Below are 18,664 nucleotides of genomic sequence, written 5' to 3'. Positions count from 1 at the left end.
TACTGTCGTGTGCTCACCGCGTGTAACGGCTCTGTGGGTCTCCCTGGGCCTAACGGTCTCATCTACTAAAATAGGTATATTACCTACCCCGATAAATGAGATGGAATTGTCCCCCATACACGTACCCCGTCATTATTTGATGTTCGGGCAGTGCTAGGCTCCTGAGGATTCGGCATTTATCATCTTGCAGATCACGACCCAAGTGTGAGCGGCACCTTCTGGGATAGGACATACCCCTCTCCTTCCTGTGTGCCTCCACCCCAGCCTCTGCTTTCTCCTGTTCCTGCACTTTCTCTTCCTCAGCCTGACCCTTTTTAATCTTTTATAGTTGTGAAGTCATATGGCACATTTTTAGGCAGTCCTGAAAATATTCTAAAACATCACTTAAAGTATCTTTATCCTAATAATTGCTTCCATTTTGTGTATGATTTTATAGTATTCTACCAAGTACCTGTATTTTAAAAGAAATTCAGGTGCAGTCATGATACCGCCCCTTGCTCATGTCGATGGCTGATCCATACCAGTGTCCCAGGGACAGGAGACAGGGAGGTAAAGGTGTGTGCAAACCGCAGAGAGGAGGGGGGAAGGAGGGAGGACTGTTGTCACAACCAATGAGTTGGCAGCTATACAAGAGCCATGAGTATATTCATATCCTTCGGGTTGGTATGTGGCACTGTTGGCAGTTTGGTACGGAAAAATAGTTGAATATTGGCAATTTAATATTCAAACTAAGAATTCTACTTCCAGGGGTTTACTCTAAAGAGGTAGGATTTGCATGCGTATGTATGTACAGGATGCTCATAGGAACAGTGCACCTGTTAACAGAAGGGAAATTGAAAGATTGTGTCAGTAGGGTCAGTAAAAGCTTGGTTAAATAAATCCTGCTGAGTTTCAAGTGTATTCACCCATCCTGATGAGAGAGGTACAACTCTGTACACGTGGAAGGCATTATGTTAAATGGTGGTGTTTAAAACAGGCCATGTAGAGAACATATATAATGTAATTCCATTTATGTGAAAAGATGTATGTATTTTTATTTTTACCCTGATCTAACAAAGTTTTGAAAATAGTATGATTTTTGCATTGCTGCTTTGACAGATACTTACATATTTATTCAGCTTCTTGTGCTAACCTTCCAGTGCAGAATCTGTCCTGTTGCACGTGTGGAAATTCCAGTACTATTATGGGTCATCCATATGTTCACCTGTGCAGGCAGGAAACGGGCTTAATTCCATTGTTGAAAAATCAGCTAGGAATTCAGAACTTCCTCCTATTTAAACATGCGCACACATGCGCACACACGGCCTAAGTAAAAATTTGGCCTTTCAGCAGCTATTTATAGCCAAGGCCTATTTAAATGCGAATGGAACTGAGATATTTTGTAAGAACTTGAGTGTGGAAATTTTCACTGAGTTCAGGGATAAGTTATTTAATAGAAGCCTCAGAGTTAAATGATAGCCATTCTATAATTTTTAAAATCTTTACTATTTTGAAACAGGGCGCCTGGGTGGCTCAGTCGTTAAGCGTCTGCCTTCGGCTCAGGTCATGATCCCGGGGTCCTGGGATCGAGCCCCGCATCGGGCTCCCTGCTCGGCGGGAAGCCTGCTTCTCCCTCTCCCACTCCCCCTGCTTGTGTTCCTGCTCTTGCTGTGTCTCTCTGTCAAATAAATAAATAAAATCTTAAAAAAAAATAAAATCTTTACTATTTGATGAAAATATGTAAGATATATACATATATGCGTATGTATATTTTCACTGAATTCCAAGCTAAGTGGATCAATTTTTAAGGGGCCCAGAATTTGATGACCTTGATTCTTTTTAATTGTTTCGTTTGGTAACACCCAATACATGTATGTTTTTGTGCGGTGTGCTACTTTGTACTAGCATGAGTGCCTGTGATCTATGGCCCAAATGAAGAGAACATGCCTGATGTCTCCTGGTCCCCTGTCCCTGTCACATCTCCCTGCCCCCACCCTCCCACTCCATGCAGGCCGACGTGGTCCTGAGCGTCCACCATCCCCTTGCTTACTTCCCCTTGCAAGTTGTCACATTTTACGGTGCGTGTGTATTTGGTTCTGGCCTAGGGTAGAAGCTGACCTGAGATTTTCCCTGAGCCCTCTGCATTGCCTCAACGGCCTGACCAGGGTTTGGATATTGTTTTGTTTGTCACCCAGCTCATAGAAGCATTCCAGAAGATTAAATAAAAAAAAAAAAAAGTTTTATTCAGCACTTTTAGTTGTTTTCAGGGAGCAGCCTTGTCAGGACATTTGGTCCACTGTGTTGGTAGAAATCGAAGTTGTCATAAGGCAATTTAAACATGTATCCCATTTGGTTCATTTCTAAAATCATTTTGAACTGTGGTTAGAGACTGTGGTTCATTTGACACTGGTTGCTCAAACTTTGTTTAGACCTGTTTCAGCACCTCCCACCTACTGAGATTTTGTCAGGGTTCTGGTTTTGCTGGAGGAGAATGTGTGTTCTGTGATTGTTGAGCAGAGTGTGACGAACCCCCATGAATTCAAGATTGTTGACAGTGTTGTTCAGTCCTCCTGTGTGGCTAGGGTTCTTTTTCCTGCTTCTGGGTACAAGTCAGGCCAGGGAGTGTTTTCTCTCAGAACTCTGATGTTTATTATTGCTGTTGAGAAGTTGGCTGTCATCCTGGCTTTGAAGGTGATCTGTCTGTCCTTTCTCTCTGGCTGGCTTTAAGACCATTTCTTTGTCTTTAATGTTCAACAGTTTTATTACAAACCAGGTGTGGATTTCCACTCATTTTGTCCTGCTTGACCTGTGATGTGCACCCTGTACCAGGGGCTCATCTCTTTTCATCAGTTCTTTGAAATGTCTTGTGATACCAACTCAGACCTTGCCTTTTCTCAGACCTTCTTCGTGACTTGGCCTGAGGTCCCCATGTGGGTCCACATTAGAACTGCTCTGGCTGCCCTCCCTGTGCATCCACTTCCTTCACCTGTCTTGGCTCTTTGTCCCCCGGGGAATCCACGATTCAGGTAAATCTGTCACGTCACTGCCCACTCTCCTCAGCCGCAACCAACTTGGATGTGTAATGCATTTGCTGAGTTTTTATTTAGCAAAATGTGTCCCTTCCCCCTTTAAGAAAATCTTCCAGGCCATTGTTAATGGCTCTTACTGTTTTCTGATTTTTCTGCCTTTTATTTCTTTACCATTTCATGTAGAGGTAATGTCTCTTCTGAATCTGAATTACAACATCTGAAGTTCTTGGGCTTGACATCTGTTGGTGATGGCTTACACTGACTCTCAGTCAGTGATACCTTTCCTTGTGTGCTTGTTACGAGCTGTTATTTGGTTGAATTTCACATGTGGGAATCTTTAAGGTCTAGCTTGGGGATGAGTAAATAAATACTCCTGAGTGTTACCTGTTGTGATCTCTATTTTAGAAGAACACATATTTTTATTATTTTGGCTCTTTTATCAGGGTAGAAATAAAAGAATTATATTGGATTCTCTCTACCACTATTCCGATCCCAGAGAGCACTTATAATAAACTACCTTAATTTTATTATTTAGAAATTTCATCTATGCCCACTATTCATTTTGTCCATTGTTTTGGATGGTGTCATGCAGGAAACAGCATGTCAGTGGGTATGTTGAGTGTTGAGTTACTGGTTGGAGATTATCTTGTGGATGCACAGTTTCAGTTAAAGATGTCCTAAGTGTGACTACCAATGTGAGATACTGCAAATGATTCACTAAATGTTTTTGACCCATTTTAGAATATTCTGAAAGATATTAATCAGCACACTCTAAAAATAAACTAGAATCTTGTTATAACCCTGTTCACTGTAGAGCAGAAGTTATAAAACTAAGTTTTGATGCTAAAGCTAATGGCTCATTATAAAACAAGGGAAGTATGTCTTACCCCGGAATCAAACTTTTCCTTTGCCATATAACATTTTATTCCTCTTTATCTCTCTGAAATCTCATTTGTTAAAGGTGTATTTGGTTGGCAACCTTTTGCAAATAATGGTGGCCATTAGTTTGAAGAGTGATGCCCATGTTTGGTCAGGAAGTTGTCATATTAACTAAATTTGTATTGATGCAGAACTTATATAGAAATCATCTGGCACTCGAAATTTCCAGCTCTTACAACACGTGGGTCAGACATGGTGTTCCCATTGTTTTCTCCTACAAATATTTTAAGATTAAAATGAGTACAGTTGACCCTTAAGCAATGCGGGGGTGAGGAATGCTGACCCCCTGCACAGTCATAAATTCATGTATAACTTCTGACTCCCCCAAAACTTAATTAATAATAGCCTATCGTCGATCAGAAGGAAGATTTACTAATAATATAGTCAATTAACGTAGTTTGTATGTTGTTTGTATTATATACAATATTCTTACAATAAAGTAAGCTAGAGATAAAAAATGTTATTAAGGAAATCATAAGGAAGAGAAATTACATTTACAGGACTGTACTGTGTTGATCAAAAACAATCCATGCATAAGTGGACCCATGCAATTCAAACATGTGTTGTTCCTGTGTTACCTGTACATCCATCCATCCTGTCCTGAAAACATTACCTGTAACATAATTATGACTTATTTGACAAAAGGAGTTCTGGTAGGAAGTTGAAAGAAGATACCAAGGGCAGAGCCGTAGCCTCACCCTGAGGAATAGAATCTGAACACACCTGGGGAGAATAATTGAGGTGCCAGGGTGTGTGGTTTCTTGTTTCTGTGATTTTTTATTCAAATTTTTTTATTTTTACAAGTTTTTATTCAGATAACTGTATTATCAGAAATTGATTTCTTTATCTGTATTTTCTTGGCTATAAAGCTTTCTGCCAGTTAAAACATTTTGAAACGGCAGCTCTAAATGGGAGAGTCTTTTAAACCTGACATTTTCAACGTGGTCATTATCAGCTGTCCTTTTCCAAAAAAAAAGGTAAAATAAATACAGGTCTAAGTCTGACTTACTCGAAGGTCTATTTTCTATACTTATTTGATAGATTGAGTAATGTACATTTCTTCTTCTTTTCCCACTCCTGTATATTTTTGTTGATTCAAGAAGCACTCATGTTATTGAGGATTCAGGTAAATCCTGCATAGTTACTCTATTCAGCCCATATTTCTTGGTCATCCTTCTGTATGAAAGACTTCAGAAGTGGGAAGGCATTATAAATTTGCCTTCAGCCCACCTCAGGGACTTTGACAGACTCTCACACTGGTAGGAACACTCTGGTCATGGAGTCCCCAGAACCAATCTCAAAGCTTAGTCACTCACTAGGAGGATTTACAGAACTTAGCTTGTTTGATTCTCTCACAGAGTAAGAAGAAAAAACTAATGAATATAAATACAGTACTTGCCACAGAAGGAAGTCCAAATACACCCTATTTTTTGAAGTAGGAAATTGACATCAACATGGACACAGATTAATTTGGAAAACCAAACACCGGGGACACCTGGTGGCTCAGTTGGTTAAGAGCTGACTCTTGGTTTCAGTGCAGGTCATGATCTCAGAGTTGTGAGGTCGAGTTCCGTGTTGGGCTCCCTGCTCAGCATGGAGTCTTCTTGGGATTCTCTCTCTCCTTCTGCCCCTCCCCTGCTCACACACACTCTCTCTTTTTCTCTAAAATAAATAAAATCTTTAAAAACAAACCAAACACCAGCTTTCAGAAGTCTCTTCTTGAAAGACGCTTGTTCAAGTGCTGCACTTGGGGTCAGCACACAGTAGTTGTCTGTGATATAAAGAGAAAATACAACACTATGTCACTGGCCAGGCGAAGCAGGCGGTGCATGGGAAGTCATTACGTCAGCCCCTGTAGGCAGCAGGGTGACGGGATGTGCTTCTTCCCGCCCCTGGTCTTCTTGTAGAGGAAGACTGTGGTCTTCCCTGTGAGAGAGTTTGGAGGTGATGTGCGCACACACTGAAGCCTGACTTGTAGGGGTGGGCCGACTGGTGCTTGAGTCCTCACTCTTAAAACACTGGCTGTGTGACCTTGGGTGAATTAACTTTCCTGATCTTTATGTATAAAGTGGGACTACTAACACCAACCTTGAAGAATTATTATGAAGATTGCAGATAACATATGTGAAAGCACGGTACCTCGGCCCTGGTAGTACTCCTTAAATAATAGGCAGCCCCTCTGTTGTCAACTTCATTCTCATTAGGCTTGTTCTAAGGCTTTACATTGGGGATTGTGGTACTGCCAACTCACAGTGATGCTGCGAGGGTTATAGGATATGTTACATACAAGTCTGCCGGCCAGGGTGCTCAGTATATTTACTTTAAGCAATTTTATCCACATACACACACTTAAATGCTCAGTAAATTGCGTATATTTCACAAATGAGAGGCAGTGAATTCCACTGAAAGTTATAGGAGATGAAAGGTAGTCAGGACATGTCTTATAAGAGAAATGAACAGTGAGCATATAGAACCCTGAGTCCTAAAGAAAAATGCCTGAGCACAGCATCAGTATGTGAATGTGCATGGTGGCTTCAGAGAACGTCATCTCTGGGGGGCCGTCAGGGAAATCAGATGGGGTTCGCCGTCTCTGCTCCTCAGACACAAGCTGCCACGGGGCCTGCGGTAGGGATGCAGGGAGCCGAGGGTCTGCTGGGGTGGCTTCATGTGGGGTCAGTCCACTCTGCAGGGCGCATCAGTCACTTCAGGCCATGGGCACAGAGCTCTGAGAGCGAGAGCAGTAGACTGTTGATCTAGGAAAACAACTCTTAGAGCTTTTAAGTCATGTTCATAATGGGATTTTCTACAGAGATTGTTAAATTATCATTGCCTCTGTTTGCATTTTTGCAACCAATGTGAATCTGGTTTTGTTGAATGAAATAAAAGTATATGATTACGTTTTCGCACCTGTGAAAAGTGCTTAAAAATTTAAGCTTTAAGATAATTTTTTTGACTGTATAATATTCCATTATATATACACACATACCACATCTTCTTTATCCATTCATCTGTTGATGGACATTTAGGCTCTTTCCATAGTTTGGCTATTGTGGACATTGCTGCTATAAACATTGGGGTGCATGTGCCCATTCAGATCACTACATTTTTATCTTTGGGGTAATTTTACTCAGCATGTAATTGGTATTCTGCCGTGGTTTCTTTGAAGTCCTAACCAAACTATAAACTAAGATCGACTGTTTCAGTCAGAACAACTGTGGTGTTTCTCTAACTCATAGAAATACATGTCTTGATGTATCTCTTGTGCCTTTATTTTTGTGTGCAATAATAAACCTACTTAGGATGCAAAAACTTGGTTTTTAAATTTGGATTTATTTTTTGCTATATAGGAGAAAGGGCCAGTTGAAGTATAAACAAAATGATTCTAGGATTAAAGCTTTTAACTTAATTTAGTGGCTTGAGTAAATCAGTTTGAATCAGTCTTAAATACCTACTATGTGTAAACAGTAGAAATTTTTGTTGCTTACTTACATGGAAAATGATATTTATAGAGGTACCCAAACCCCAATTTGAAGACTTTATTAATTCATTCATTTGCTCACTTATTCTGTTAATAAATATTATTAACCACCGAGGTCTAGGTGCTAATGCAGAAAATAAGGCAAAGGTTTTGAGAGAACATGATGTTCAGATCAGAAATAGCATATGGTTGCCTATGGCTAGGTGACTGGTCATCGCTCCTCCCCTAAGAGAAAGGAATGAGTGGGTGAGTACAGTGCACCTCGGGTTCTAGATTCTTGGTACATCAAAGAGGATATTCCCATCTGAAAACTTTTTGCTGTAAGAAAGACATGTGGTGAAGTGACTGGAGGAAGTGTGAATCAATGTATTGGCGCACTTCCTAGGCATACATTGCTGAGTTTCTGGACGGTTTCAGCCGACATTTGAGGCGTCATGGACTGAGGCAAAGCTCATCCTGTACTATAGTTTCTCTAGTTGCTCAGCAATAAGCATGGCGAAGGAGGTGGTTTGTTTCAGTAGCTGTTGGTTTTGTCAGAGAGTTAAAATAAAGGGATAATTAGAGATTGGGAAGTTGGGGGTCTTTGCAAGGGAAGGTCATGATGATGATATATATGACGTAAGGTCGAGTATTTCACTGTGGAGTAGAAATACTTTTTGAGCAAGTGAGCTGAGAGGCTAGGAGGTAATAGTTGAAGAGCAGGATCTTTGGAATTTTTTTTCTAGGGCAGAGGTCAACACACTTTCTGTGAAGGGCCTGAGAGTAAATACTTTAGAGTTGAGCACTAAGAGGCAAAATCAAGGGTGTTTGAAATACTTCTATAATAAGAGACAAGACGGATTTCCACAAAATTTTGTATCGGTGAAATTCATAATATAATGATTGAGTGTAGTTTTTTGTAATACAGTTCTGCTAGTGAGAATAATGGACTTCCTTTTGGGGGAGCGATAACATTTCACTAACTGAGATTCAGAATAGTGCTCCCTGTTGTCAGTTGCAGATGTTGATCTCTTAATGCTATTCTATAAGGAGATCTTATATATTTCGTCTTGGGAAGTGTCTTCACACTGACATGTGCTCTCAGGTCCAGCTAGCGGTCTGCCAGTTACTGTAAGTGAGCATAATCATTACTCAGAAGGTGCTTATGGAATTCTTTTGTATTCTTCTCTTTTTTTTAAATTTAAATTCAATTTAATTAACATAGAGTGTATTATTAGTTGCAGAGGTAGAATTTAGTAATTCATCAGTTGCTTATAACACCCGGTGCTCATTCTAAGATTCTTCTCTTTATATTAGATTTTACACATGTTATGACTTTGCAGATTAATCACATACAGGTGATGGTGAGGTGGAAGCATGTCATTTACAGAGTTACATGGATTTTGGAATATGTAAATTTTCTTTGCCCTTGCCATTGGGGTCCAAAGAATGCTGCTGGGACTGTAGTTTGAGTTCAGAAAATACATCCACTGCAAATTTGCATGGAAATAGAGATCTTTTTCTTGCTTTCGCTTGTGACAGCATGGGGAGGGTCTAAAGCAGTTTGCGATTCAGATGATGTTAGTTGCTTCTTAAAGTTTAAGTGCTCATGGCTTAGATGAGTTCTTAGTAAGAGTCCATTGTATTTCCGTAGCTATTTTTGGTGTTGCTCATTTCTGTATCCAGCATCCAGCATAATTATTGGCCCAGTGTGTCTGGAGGATGTGAACGACACCCTGGAAACAGCCGTGGAATGGGTGGCTCTGCAGTGTGCTCTCTAAAGCAGCTTTGTTTCCCCCATTCCTTCTGATTGCAGGTGAAGAGCGACTACATGTCTGAGGTAGCTGACCGCGTGGACCAGGACATTGCTTTGAAGCTGGGCTGTCTAGAGATACGGTAAGGTGGTAACTAGGCATTGAGGACTTTGCTCGTCAGCGGTGTTCGCTAGTTTTGGAAATTATCCAGGTATTTTCCTTTTCCTCATAAAGATTACTAATGAAATATTGAATAAAATTTGAGTAAAAATTTGAGATTTTGAATTAGGTTGTCAGTGCTACTTTCAGAAATCTTAGGATCTTTTAAAATGATATTTCATTGTATTTGGAGTGGAATGATTGATGAGCGTACGCAGATGTAGGTAGGTCTGAGAGCGCCCCCCGCCCCTCTCCTGGGGCGACAGAAGTGTGCTGTGTCTGTGGGGTCCCAGGTGTTAGCCGCTCGCGCCTTCACTGGTGCGCTGAGGGATTAAATGTGCTAGTACACATCACTTAAATGGGAACGTAAATAGCCACATAGGGCTAGTGACGGCCGTGCTGCAGGGGTAAGGGAAATGGAAATCTGAGGATATCGTTCTTGATTCTGGTAGCATTTGTCACCTTGTGTCATATATTATCTTCTATGCTACCATTTTAATTTTGAATAAGAGTATTTTACCTTTTTCAGGTGTGATTTCAATTAAAATTTACTTTGGGCTGCTAGTTTAAGATGAGTTGGTTAAACTAGCCAAAATTTGATGATGTGTGCTCAGAACAGTTAGTGAAAATTGCCCCCCAAGATCATTATTTTTTATACTGTGTGAGGCTGTTACATACCAGTCCGTACAAGGACCCGAGGGTGGTTCAGGTATAACTCTCAACTCTTCCTTAAAATTTGTGTTCAGCCTTAGTTCTTTTTTCCAGTAACAGCAATCATCCCTCACTGGTCTCTTCGTGTTCTTGTCCCGCCCCTGAGCCCTCACAGGTCTAGACAGAAAGCATACTTGGGTGCCCCTTTCTCACTGCAGACAGTGCAGTACTGGGTTATCTGGGGCAAGGCCCAGCACCTGCTGTTGCACGAGTGGTACTGGGACTCCCTGGGTTCTAGGTCACCTTCCTGCTCCTTCCCACTCTGGCCTCCCGTGCTGTGTTTATCCCTCTCTTCTGTGCCCCATTGAGTGTCCTTGATTTCATTATGAAGTAATGCACTGCAGGAAAAGCCGGACAAATCGGCCTCCCCCTCCAGGCCCCTCCTTTACCTGCTCCCCTCCCCCCTGCATAAATAGAAAGCAAGAAAACCAACTGAGTGACCCTTTGGGGGTCCTTTGTAATTTTTCATCTAAATCTAGTACTTTCATTTTAAGTAGGCCAAAGAAAAAGCCAAACAAATTTGAAAAGCAAAACCACTATTTATATTATTATAGGCAGGTTTGAAACAAAGTGTCATTCTCCTATAACATGACCTGAGATGATGCGTCATAGCCGAGTGTCCCAAAGCAGCTCAAGCCAGAGCTTAGCCTTTTTCAGGATACTGTGTATGTGCAGAGAGAATCCTACCCATGCGTGGCAGGTTCTGCAGAGCGAGGACCTGGCTCCAGTGAGACCTGACTGCTTGAATGGGTAGTCTGGAGTAAGAGGGTGAAGTTCAGACACTGAACATTCAGAATGGTAGGCAGCACTTCCAGGCCGGAGCCTGGCCCCTCTGCCTGCAGAGCCTACTCGGATCATTCTGTCACGTGTCTGTGCACTTCCCTTGGGTGACACGTGCGCCCCTGCAGGAGTCGGTGTGCTTGCTGCCTGCCTGGCCACGGAGGAGGCTGGTGTCCCTGTGGCCGTCCTGCTCGGGCGCGCAGTCTCTGGCGGAGAGACGAGCACAGCAGCCGGCGGATGGAACGAACCTCCCTTACGCCTGGAGTCTTGCGTCTCGTCTTTACAAAGAGCCAGACCTGCTTCACATTAAAAGAGAAAGCAAGATCGTCCAATAGGACAAAGTCTGTGTTCACTGATCTCTGCTTCACTGGGGCATGGGAGTAATGCCAGGGATGAGATTCCGTCTTTATTAATAGCATATCAGGAGGTTGTGGCTGAGCCGCAAAGTAGTTACCGTTTAGCAGCATAGACCCTCCTTACACGTGTGTGTAAATATATGTCTTCCCCGGTTTTAGGCGCTCGTACTGGGAGATGCGAGGCAACGCGCTAGAGAAGAAGTCCAACTATGAAGTGCTGGAGTAAGTACTGCACACCTCCACTGTCCCGCACACACCCAGAGATAAGTCAGCCTTCAGACCGAGGGCTCTATTAGTTTACCTAGCGTTAAATGCAAAACCTGAAACACTACTGTTTCTAAAACAATTATTTCTGGAAGAAGCAAAGTTTTTTTAAGCAAAGAATTCCTAATGACAGTAACTGTGTGAGCAGAGATTTTAATTTGTTGACACATGTCTTTGGGCTAATAATGTCTATGGCACGTCAGCACAGACTTCTGTCTCTGTAGATTTAACCATATTGGGGTGAAGTTTCACTTCTAGTTTGCAGCGAATTCAGAATTGCTGGTTCAGTTATTACCTATATTCTCTGTATACATTGTTGAAGGGTTTTTTCACAGGTGGAGATATGTGAATTACTTGTTGCTCACGTAACAGGATATTTAGGATAACTGAAAAATTTTCGGATCTTGGAATTAATTTGTGTATTAGACTGTTATATTAGGTTGTATTAAATGCATAGAAGCCATGCTGGAGTTTATGTCTGGGGAGATTTGAAGTTCTGTACTTCCATCTTTTTTTTTTTTTTTTTTTAAGATTTTTATTTAGGGGCGCCTGGGTGGCTCAGTCGCTGGGCGTCTGCCTTCGGCTCAGGTCATGATCCCGGGGTCCTGGGATCAAGCCCCGCATCGGGCTCCCTGCTCAGCGGGAAGCCTGCTTCTCCCTCTCCTGCTCCCCCTGCTTGTGTCCTTCTCTCACTGTGTCTCTCTGTCAAAAAATAAAATAAAATCTTTAAAAAAAAAAAAGATTTTTATTTATTTGACAGAGAGAGCAAGAGAGGGAACACGAGCAGGGGGAGTGAGAAAGGGAGAAGCGGGCTTCCTGACAAGCAGGGAGCCTGATGCGGGGCCCGATCCCAGGCCCCTGGGACCATAACCTGAGCCGAAGGCAGACACTCAATGACTGAGCCACCCAGGCGCCCCTCTGTACTTCATCTTTTTGATAATTCATGCAGCAAAAGAGCGTTGATCTTTAAGTCCCAGTAAAGGTCCGTTTTAGTTTCATTAGGAATGGTGCCACATCTGGCCAACACTTAACCTTTTCTGGCTGTATTATTACTGAAATCCTTGTAGTATTTGGGAGATGTAAAATAAATTGGTAAAATAAAGTAAAAGGTTATCTATCATTACTCTGCTATGATAGCAACTTTAACTGGCTTCAGATTTTGCCTGGACTTTCTTGGAGCCCAACTGCGGCCACAATGTGAAAGTTTAATGCCCCATCACTTTGAAAGCAAGAGTTTGCAGGGGAGTTGTAGTCATTTAAACATAAAAGTAGAAATAACCATTTTTGCAAGTTGGTTACAGCTCAGGTACAGCCATTTGGAATAATAACTGGTCATAAGAGATGTGATAGTTATTTTTCATAATTGACACGAGCCTCCTTTGTGCCAGGCTGTGAGGGCAGAAAATGCCACCTGGGCCGTCTGTCCGGCTTGAGGCCCTGAGAGCCAGCTCACAGCCTGACCTCTGAATGTGACGTGTCCGCATAGCCTAGTGTCCGTGACCATGCACAGCACAGAGGACACTGGCCAGATGCTGCGCCCGGGTTTATCTGAACGCATCTATACATATGTTGTGTCCTTAACAGATTGGAAAGAGCAAAAAGGAGTTGGTTGGAGATGAATGAAGAATTTGAGATTAACTAGGATATCTTAGCAGGCAGAATTATTTTCAGTAGAGTGTTTCCTGACCTTCAGTGGATGATGTAGAAGTAGTGAGACCATCAGTAACTGAAACAGAAAACAGCACTCACTGTGGTGGAGATTTGTGTTCACAACTGTCACATTCTTCAGCCTGCCAGTCTCTTAGTGCTTCAAATACAAATCACCAGAATTGAGGAGATCGTTGAAGATCTTGTCTGAAATGACACTGGGTTTGTTCTCAATTCAAATGGAGGTTCACAAATAACAGGAATAGTTTTACCTGTTTGGTTATTTGGTTGATTGTTCCTTTGTCCATTTATTTCTTTACTCATTAGTTCACTTAACAGACATTACTGAGCACGTGCTGAGCCATTGGCAGCCGAGTGCTGGATATTTAGAAATTAATAATACAAAACATTCACCCTCAGGAAGCTTACAGCTAGCAGGGAGGCTCAGATGAGTGAGCAGAACTGTAGAATAATGTCCCAGGAGCTGAAGTAGAGGTGCCTGGGGGTAGGGGGGTGCTCGGAGCATGGGACTTGATGTCCGAGGTGGTTTCACGGGGAGATGTGGTCACCCCGAGTCTCGAAGAAGGCATGTGGGCAGGTGGGGGGAACTGCCCGGGAGGAGGGATGAGGCTTTGTGAAGGCACAGAGACATGGAAGGTCAGGTAGCAGCTAGAAAACTGTCGGTTCATTGTGAGGGCTGGTCATTAACAGCCCACTGCTCTCTTCAGCAGCCTGTGGTCCTTGCCTGTTGCTGATCCTAGGCCATCCTAAACAGGGCAGTGGTGTGAGGAGACTGGCGATTTAGAACTCCTTGTTCATGGGCCTGGGATTTTCTTAAAGAAGGTTCAGAAAGGGAGGCAGGGAACCAGGACACCACGGTGTCCCTCCTGCCCGCTCGAGCAGGAGCGAGGCTGTGTTGTGGGCACGGCAGCGCCAGGAGCGAGCTGGATGGAGGTGGCCGGAGCTGGGGTCTGTGCCAGCTGGCTGGTTAGACTTGGTTTTCTGTCCTGGGCCACAAGGGATGCTGCTCGCAGGAAGAGTTTCCGTTGGAGAGGGAACCGGAGAAGTTGTTGGAGCATGTTGATTTTCAGTTCTGAGGGAACATGGATTTTTTTAAAAATAGAAATGAAGGAGAAGAGTGGGTTTATTTCATATGCTCTAAAATCACTCCTACCAGTAGCATTAAAATCTTCCATGGTCCCCGGTGCCTGGTTTCTAATGTCATTCATCAATGAAAGGAACCAGGGCTCCTTTGAAAAATGCCTGATGCTAGAAAGGTGGGGGGAGGGGGTATAGGAAGGGCCTGAGCTTCTTGGTGCCAGAAGGGAGGAAGCACTCTGCCCACGTGTTGCAAGAGAGCCAGCTGAAGTGCCTAAAGCTGGCATCATTTGAGCTACAAAATGAGCAACATAGTTTTATATCATAACCCAGATTATAAAGTAGATATCCGTGAGTCCATACTCTTAGAAATGACTGAATACATGAGAAGTGACAAATCTCCCCTACAGAAGAATTATAAGTAATTTATGTAGCTATGACCACAAAGGGGGCAGAGCATAAAATCCCACCTTAAAGGATGAGCTGTACTTGGTGACTTGTGCAGGACAGTATGGAACGGGGTGTGGGGAGAAAGTTGGCTGGCGGTGAAGAAGCCTGGCAGACAACCCCTGAGCTAGATGATCAAGGTCGGCATCAGCAGTGATAAGCCATGCTGATGGCAGGTGCCCTTGGTAGGATCTGTTGAGAAGGGCGCTCCACCTCTGTTGGCTTCCTCCCCTAAACCCATAACCCCAGTCTCATGCGAAATACAGGTAATTCCCAGTCGAGGGACACTATACAAAATACCAAACGAGTACACCTTAAACCTGTCAAGATGGTCAAAAACATGGAGAATCTGAGAAGCTGACATAGCCAAGGAGAGTCTGTGGAGTCATGGTAATTAAGTTGGATTCTGTAACAAAAAAATGATGTAGAAAAAGTAATAAAATCTGAATTACGTATAGACTTTGTTAATAATAATAAGTCGATGTTGATGAAGGAGTTGTGGCCGGTGTGCCATTGGCAATGTGAGCTAGGAGCAGGAGAGAGACCTGGGCCTGAGGTATGCGTGGGACTCTGTACTGTCTTTCCACCATCTCTGTAGGACTGAGACTATTCTACAATAGTCTGCCTCAATTTAGAGAGAAATAATAAAGGAATGGAGGTGAAAAGCCAGCGGGTAGACAGGGATGACAATCTCAAGAGTTCAGTCTGTGGTGGACAGTTCCCTGAAGTCTGAGAAGGACCTGGATTGCAAATCACCAGGCAGCGAGGGACAGGGTGCCGGAGAGCACCTGTTCGCATCCTTCAGGTCAGCGTGGAAGCCTGTCCTGTTGCAGTGAACTGTATCCTGCCCTGTCTCTGCGAGGCCACAGTAGGAACTGTGGTGTCACCAGATGAAGTGAGCCAGGCATACTGTAAATACTGTAAAAGGGACACAGAGTCAGAGGACAGCAGGGGCCCAAGTGAAATCCCCATGGATGATGCGTTGACATGTCTGTGGCAGCAAGAACAGGCAGTTGAAAGAAAATGAAGAAGCAGGTATCCATCAAGGTGGGGTGGTGGATGGTGTCTTTGGAGAGAGGAGTTTTCAGTTTAAGATCTGTTTGCAACAAGGAGCACCTGGCTGGCTCACTTGGTAGAGCATGCTGCTCTTGATCTCAGGGTCGTGAGTTTGAGCCCCACACTGGGTGTGGAGTCTACTTAAAAAAGAAAAAAATTAATTAAAAAAAATCTGTTTGAAATAAAAGTCAAAGATTGCATCAGAATTGGTATATATTTGGCTTATTTATAGAGATTACAGAAATTGAGGTGACGGGAGAGAAGGCCGGGGGCAGAGGACAGACCTGGGCACTAATGGGTGGGGGTCAGTGAAGCGGAGAATGTGGGGCTTACTGTCCCCAAGTGAGGGCCTGTATCACGGGAGAAATGGGTGCAGCGTGGTGTCATCACAGGCCTTCTCAGGGGCTGTGGGTGAAAAGCAGAATTACCTGTAGTCTTGAGGCAGCTGTTGTGTATTCTTCTGTAGGTACGCTATGTAAATCAGGCAGACAGGACAGAGAAGGAAAAGAAGGGCGGGTTTAACTGGGACTGTGCTGGATTTACCCTGCCCGCTTCCTCCCTCCCTCTAGTGGTTCTGTGTAGCTGCGGATGTGTGATTCCTCTCTCCTCTGGCAGCAGAGTGTCTGCTGCGGGTCCTGCTTCCACCGTATCCTGCCCTTGGTGTGTGCTTCCAGGACCATAGAGTGAGAGTGTTGCTGATGCCTGCCTCGGTGTGCGGAGTTAGGGAGACGAGCTGCATCGAGAGCCGAACGCAGTGCCGGCCCTGAGCAAGCGTTTGCCTGTAATTACCGTTGTGATCAGGATCCAGATGAGAGCTTGTCACTCACGATGAAAACCAAACTGTGTAGAGTTAACTTCACAGTGTTAGTAAGAAAACAGCATATGAAAGAATGTCAGAGTTCATCTATTAACTTAATTTTGAACCTTTTAAAATTATTTTCGTTTGTTTACAAAGGTAGTAATACATTCTAGCTGGAGAAAATTGGAACAGAATTGTCCAATAAGATAAAAATATTCGAATCTCATCAGTTAGTGTTAACCACCTTCACAGTCTTCAGAAATATTCTTATAGACCCCCCCTTGTTTTCCATGTGTGTGCACAAAGCAATACAGAGCTCAGTGTGAGAGCAAGGACACTGTACGTGCATCCTGCTTCTTTCCGTCAGCCTCACTCTGGAGAGCCGTTTGCACTGACCGAGTGCGTGTCAGCATAGCAGTCCGTCAGATCCGTGGCCATGCTCCGTGTAATCGGTCCGGGCATGGGGGACATTCAGGCCAGTGACAGTACGTGGCAGTGTCACCGTGTTTTCTTGTTCATTTTTGCCTGTTGACTGACAAATAATAGCTTGTTTTATTTACTTTAGCTTGATTACTGTTGATATTGAGTACCTTCCCGTATGTGGACCATTTTATATATTCCTTTTTTAAAATTGGCTGTATTTTCTTTTTTTTTTAAGATTTTATTTATTTATTTGAGAGAGAGAGAGAGAGAGAGCACGAGAGGGAAGAGGGTCAGAGGGAGAAGCAGACTCCCTGCTGAGCCGGGAGCCCGATGTGGGACTCGATCCCGGGACTCCGAGATCATGACCTGAGCCGAAGGCAGTCGCTTAACCACCGAGCCACCCAGGCGCCCCTGTATTTTCTTTTCGTATTAATATTAAGAGGTTTTTGTCATACTGTGTTTGTAGAATTTGTTCTGTATGTTCTTCCCAACTTGTCTTTGTCTGTCAACTGTGACCATAAATGGCTTTTCATCATACAGGACTTTTTTTTTTTTTTTTTAATGTAGTCAAATCTGCCAGTTATTTTCATTTTAGTTTTGAGTTTCAGGACCTGATGTTTGTTCTCAAACTTTTCTGGATTTATTTCAATTTTCTCATCTCCAGATGTGCAGATATTTTTTCAAAGGTTTTTTTGGTAATGGTCTGTGTGATAACAGCTTCTTTGGCTTTCATGGAGACTGTCTTTGTGAGCTGGTGTAAGATCATTTCCCTCCAGTAATTTATTATGTAAACATTCAGACACAAAGAAAGTTGAAAGAACCGTTCAGTGAGCACACGTATACCTGCCCCCTAGATCCTACAGTTGACATTCTGCTGTATTTGCTTGGATGTGACCAGTTTTTGTAAGTGTTTCAGTGTGGTTTTAAAAATGGACTTTCTGTTCACGCTGGTTAGCATCTGTCTTTCCTGGTGTTTTGTCCCCTGACATGTCAGTGACTGAGAAGGCATGTGTCTCCCTCTGTGGGAGCAGCTGTGCCGTCTCCTCCTGTGGCTCAGTTCATGTCTGCTCTGTACTGGGGGCTTTTTCAGTGAAACACACAAACAGAATGTTTTTTATCTTCTTGGTTAATTGACTCTCATGTCATTATTCAGTTACCTTCAGGGTGCCTAATTGTACATACTTTCTTGTTTTGGGGGGATTTCTCCCCCTGATGTCATCTTTGCCTTTTTTAGGTTAGCATTGGCCTAGCTTTCATTTTCTTTCCTTATATTACTTCTGTTCTTTCCTTTATTACTTTTTTCCTCTTACTTCCCACTTTATTACATCCTTATACTTTTAGGCATGTCTCTTATAAGCATCATAGATCTAGAATGTGTTTCTTTTAACTGAGAATTTAATATGTTTATATTTATTAGGATAAATGATGTATGTGGAATGGCTTGTGTTGTCTTTATTTCTATTATCCTTTTAAAAAAAAAACTTCGTTTTTTGGGTGTGTGTGTGGTTTTTTTTTTTTTTGTTTATTTCTTAATGGGTTTTCTTACTCCAAATTTTTTTCCCTAATGATTTGGAAATTTATAAACTATTTCTGTTCTTTTATTAGTTACTCTTACAATTTAACCTTCTATAGTAACCAAATCTAGATCTTAAAATTCTCTTCACCCTCTCTTCTGTAGTGCAGGGACCTCTGGACATCCTAACTCTCTGCACCTCCTTCCAGCTCGCACGCCGTTTCGCCCATGTGTGTGTTCTGTCTTTACTTAA

The 18,664-nt window shown here is 42.8% G+C and overlaps 1 protein-coding gene across 12 annotated transcripts in view; it reads left to right on the top strand.

Annotated features, from left to right (window-relative positions):
- PTK2 (protein tyrosine kinase 2) overlaps nucleotides 1-18,664 on the top strand; it is a 254,549-nt gene that overhangs the window by 107,294 nt on the left and 128,591 nt on the right. For all 12 annotated transcript variants that reach the window (XR_012378376.1, XM_073893261.1, XM_073893260.1 and 9 more), the window contains 2 exons: nucleotides 9,221-9,300; nucleotides 11,324-11,386. Coding sequence is in view for 11 of the 12 variants with exons in the window: in XM_073893261.1 (XP_073749362.1) it covers nucleotides 9,221-9,300; nucleotides 11,324-11,386 (143 nt within the window). In the remaining variant the exon portion in view is untranslated. The remainder of the gene's footprint in view (nucleotides 1-9,220; nucleotides 9,301-11,323; nucleotides 11,387-18,664) is intronic.

This window comes from Callorhinus ursinus, unplaced genomic scaffold (assembly GCF_003265705.2).
Source record: "Callorhinus ursinus isolate GAN/ISIS: 27379988/994484 unplaced genomic scaffold, GSC_fseal_2.0 scaffold5, whole genome shotgun sequence".
Taxonomy (NCBI): Eukaryota; Metazoa; Chordata; class Mammalia; order Carnivora; family Otariidae; genus Callorhinus; species Callorhinus ursinus.
The sequence above is the reverse complement of the archived record's forward strand: the minus strand, read 5'-3'. Positions and strand labels throughout refer to the sequence as shown.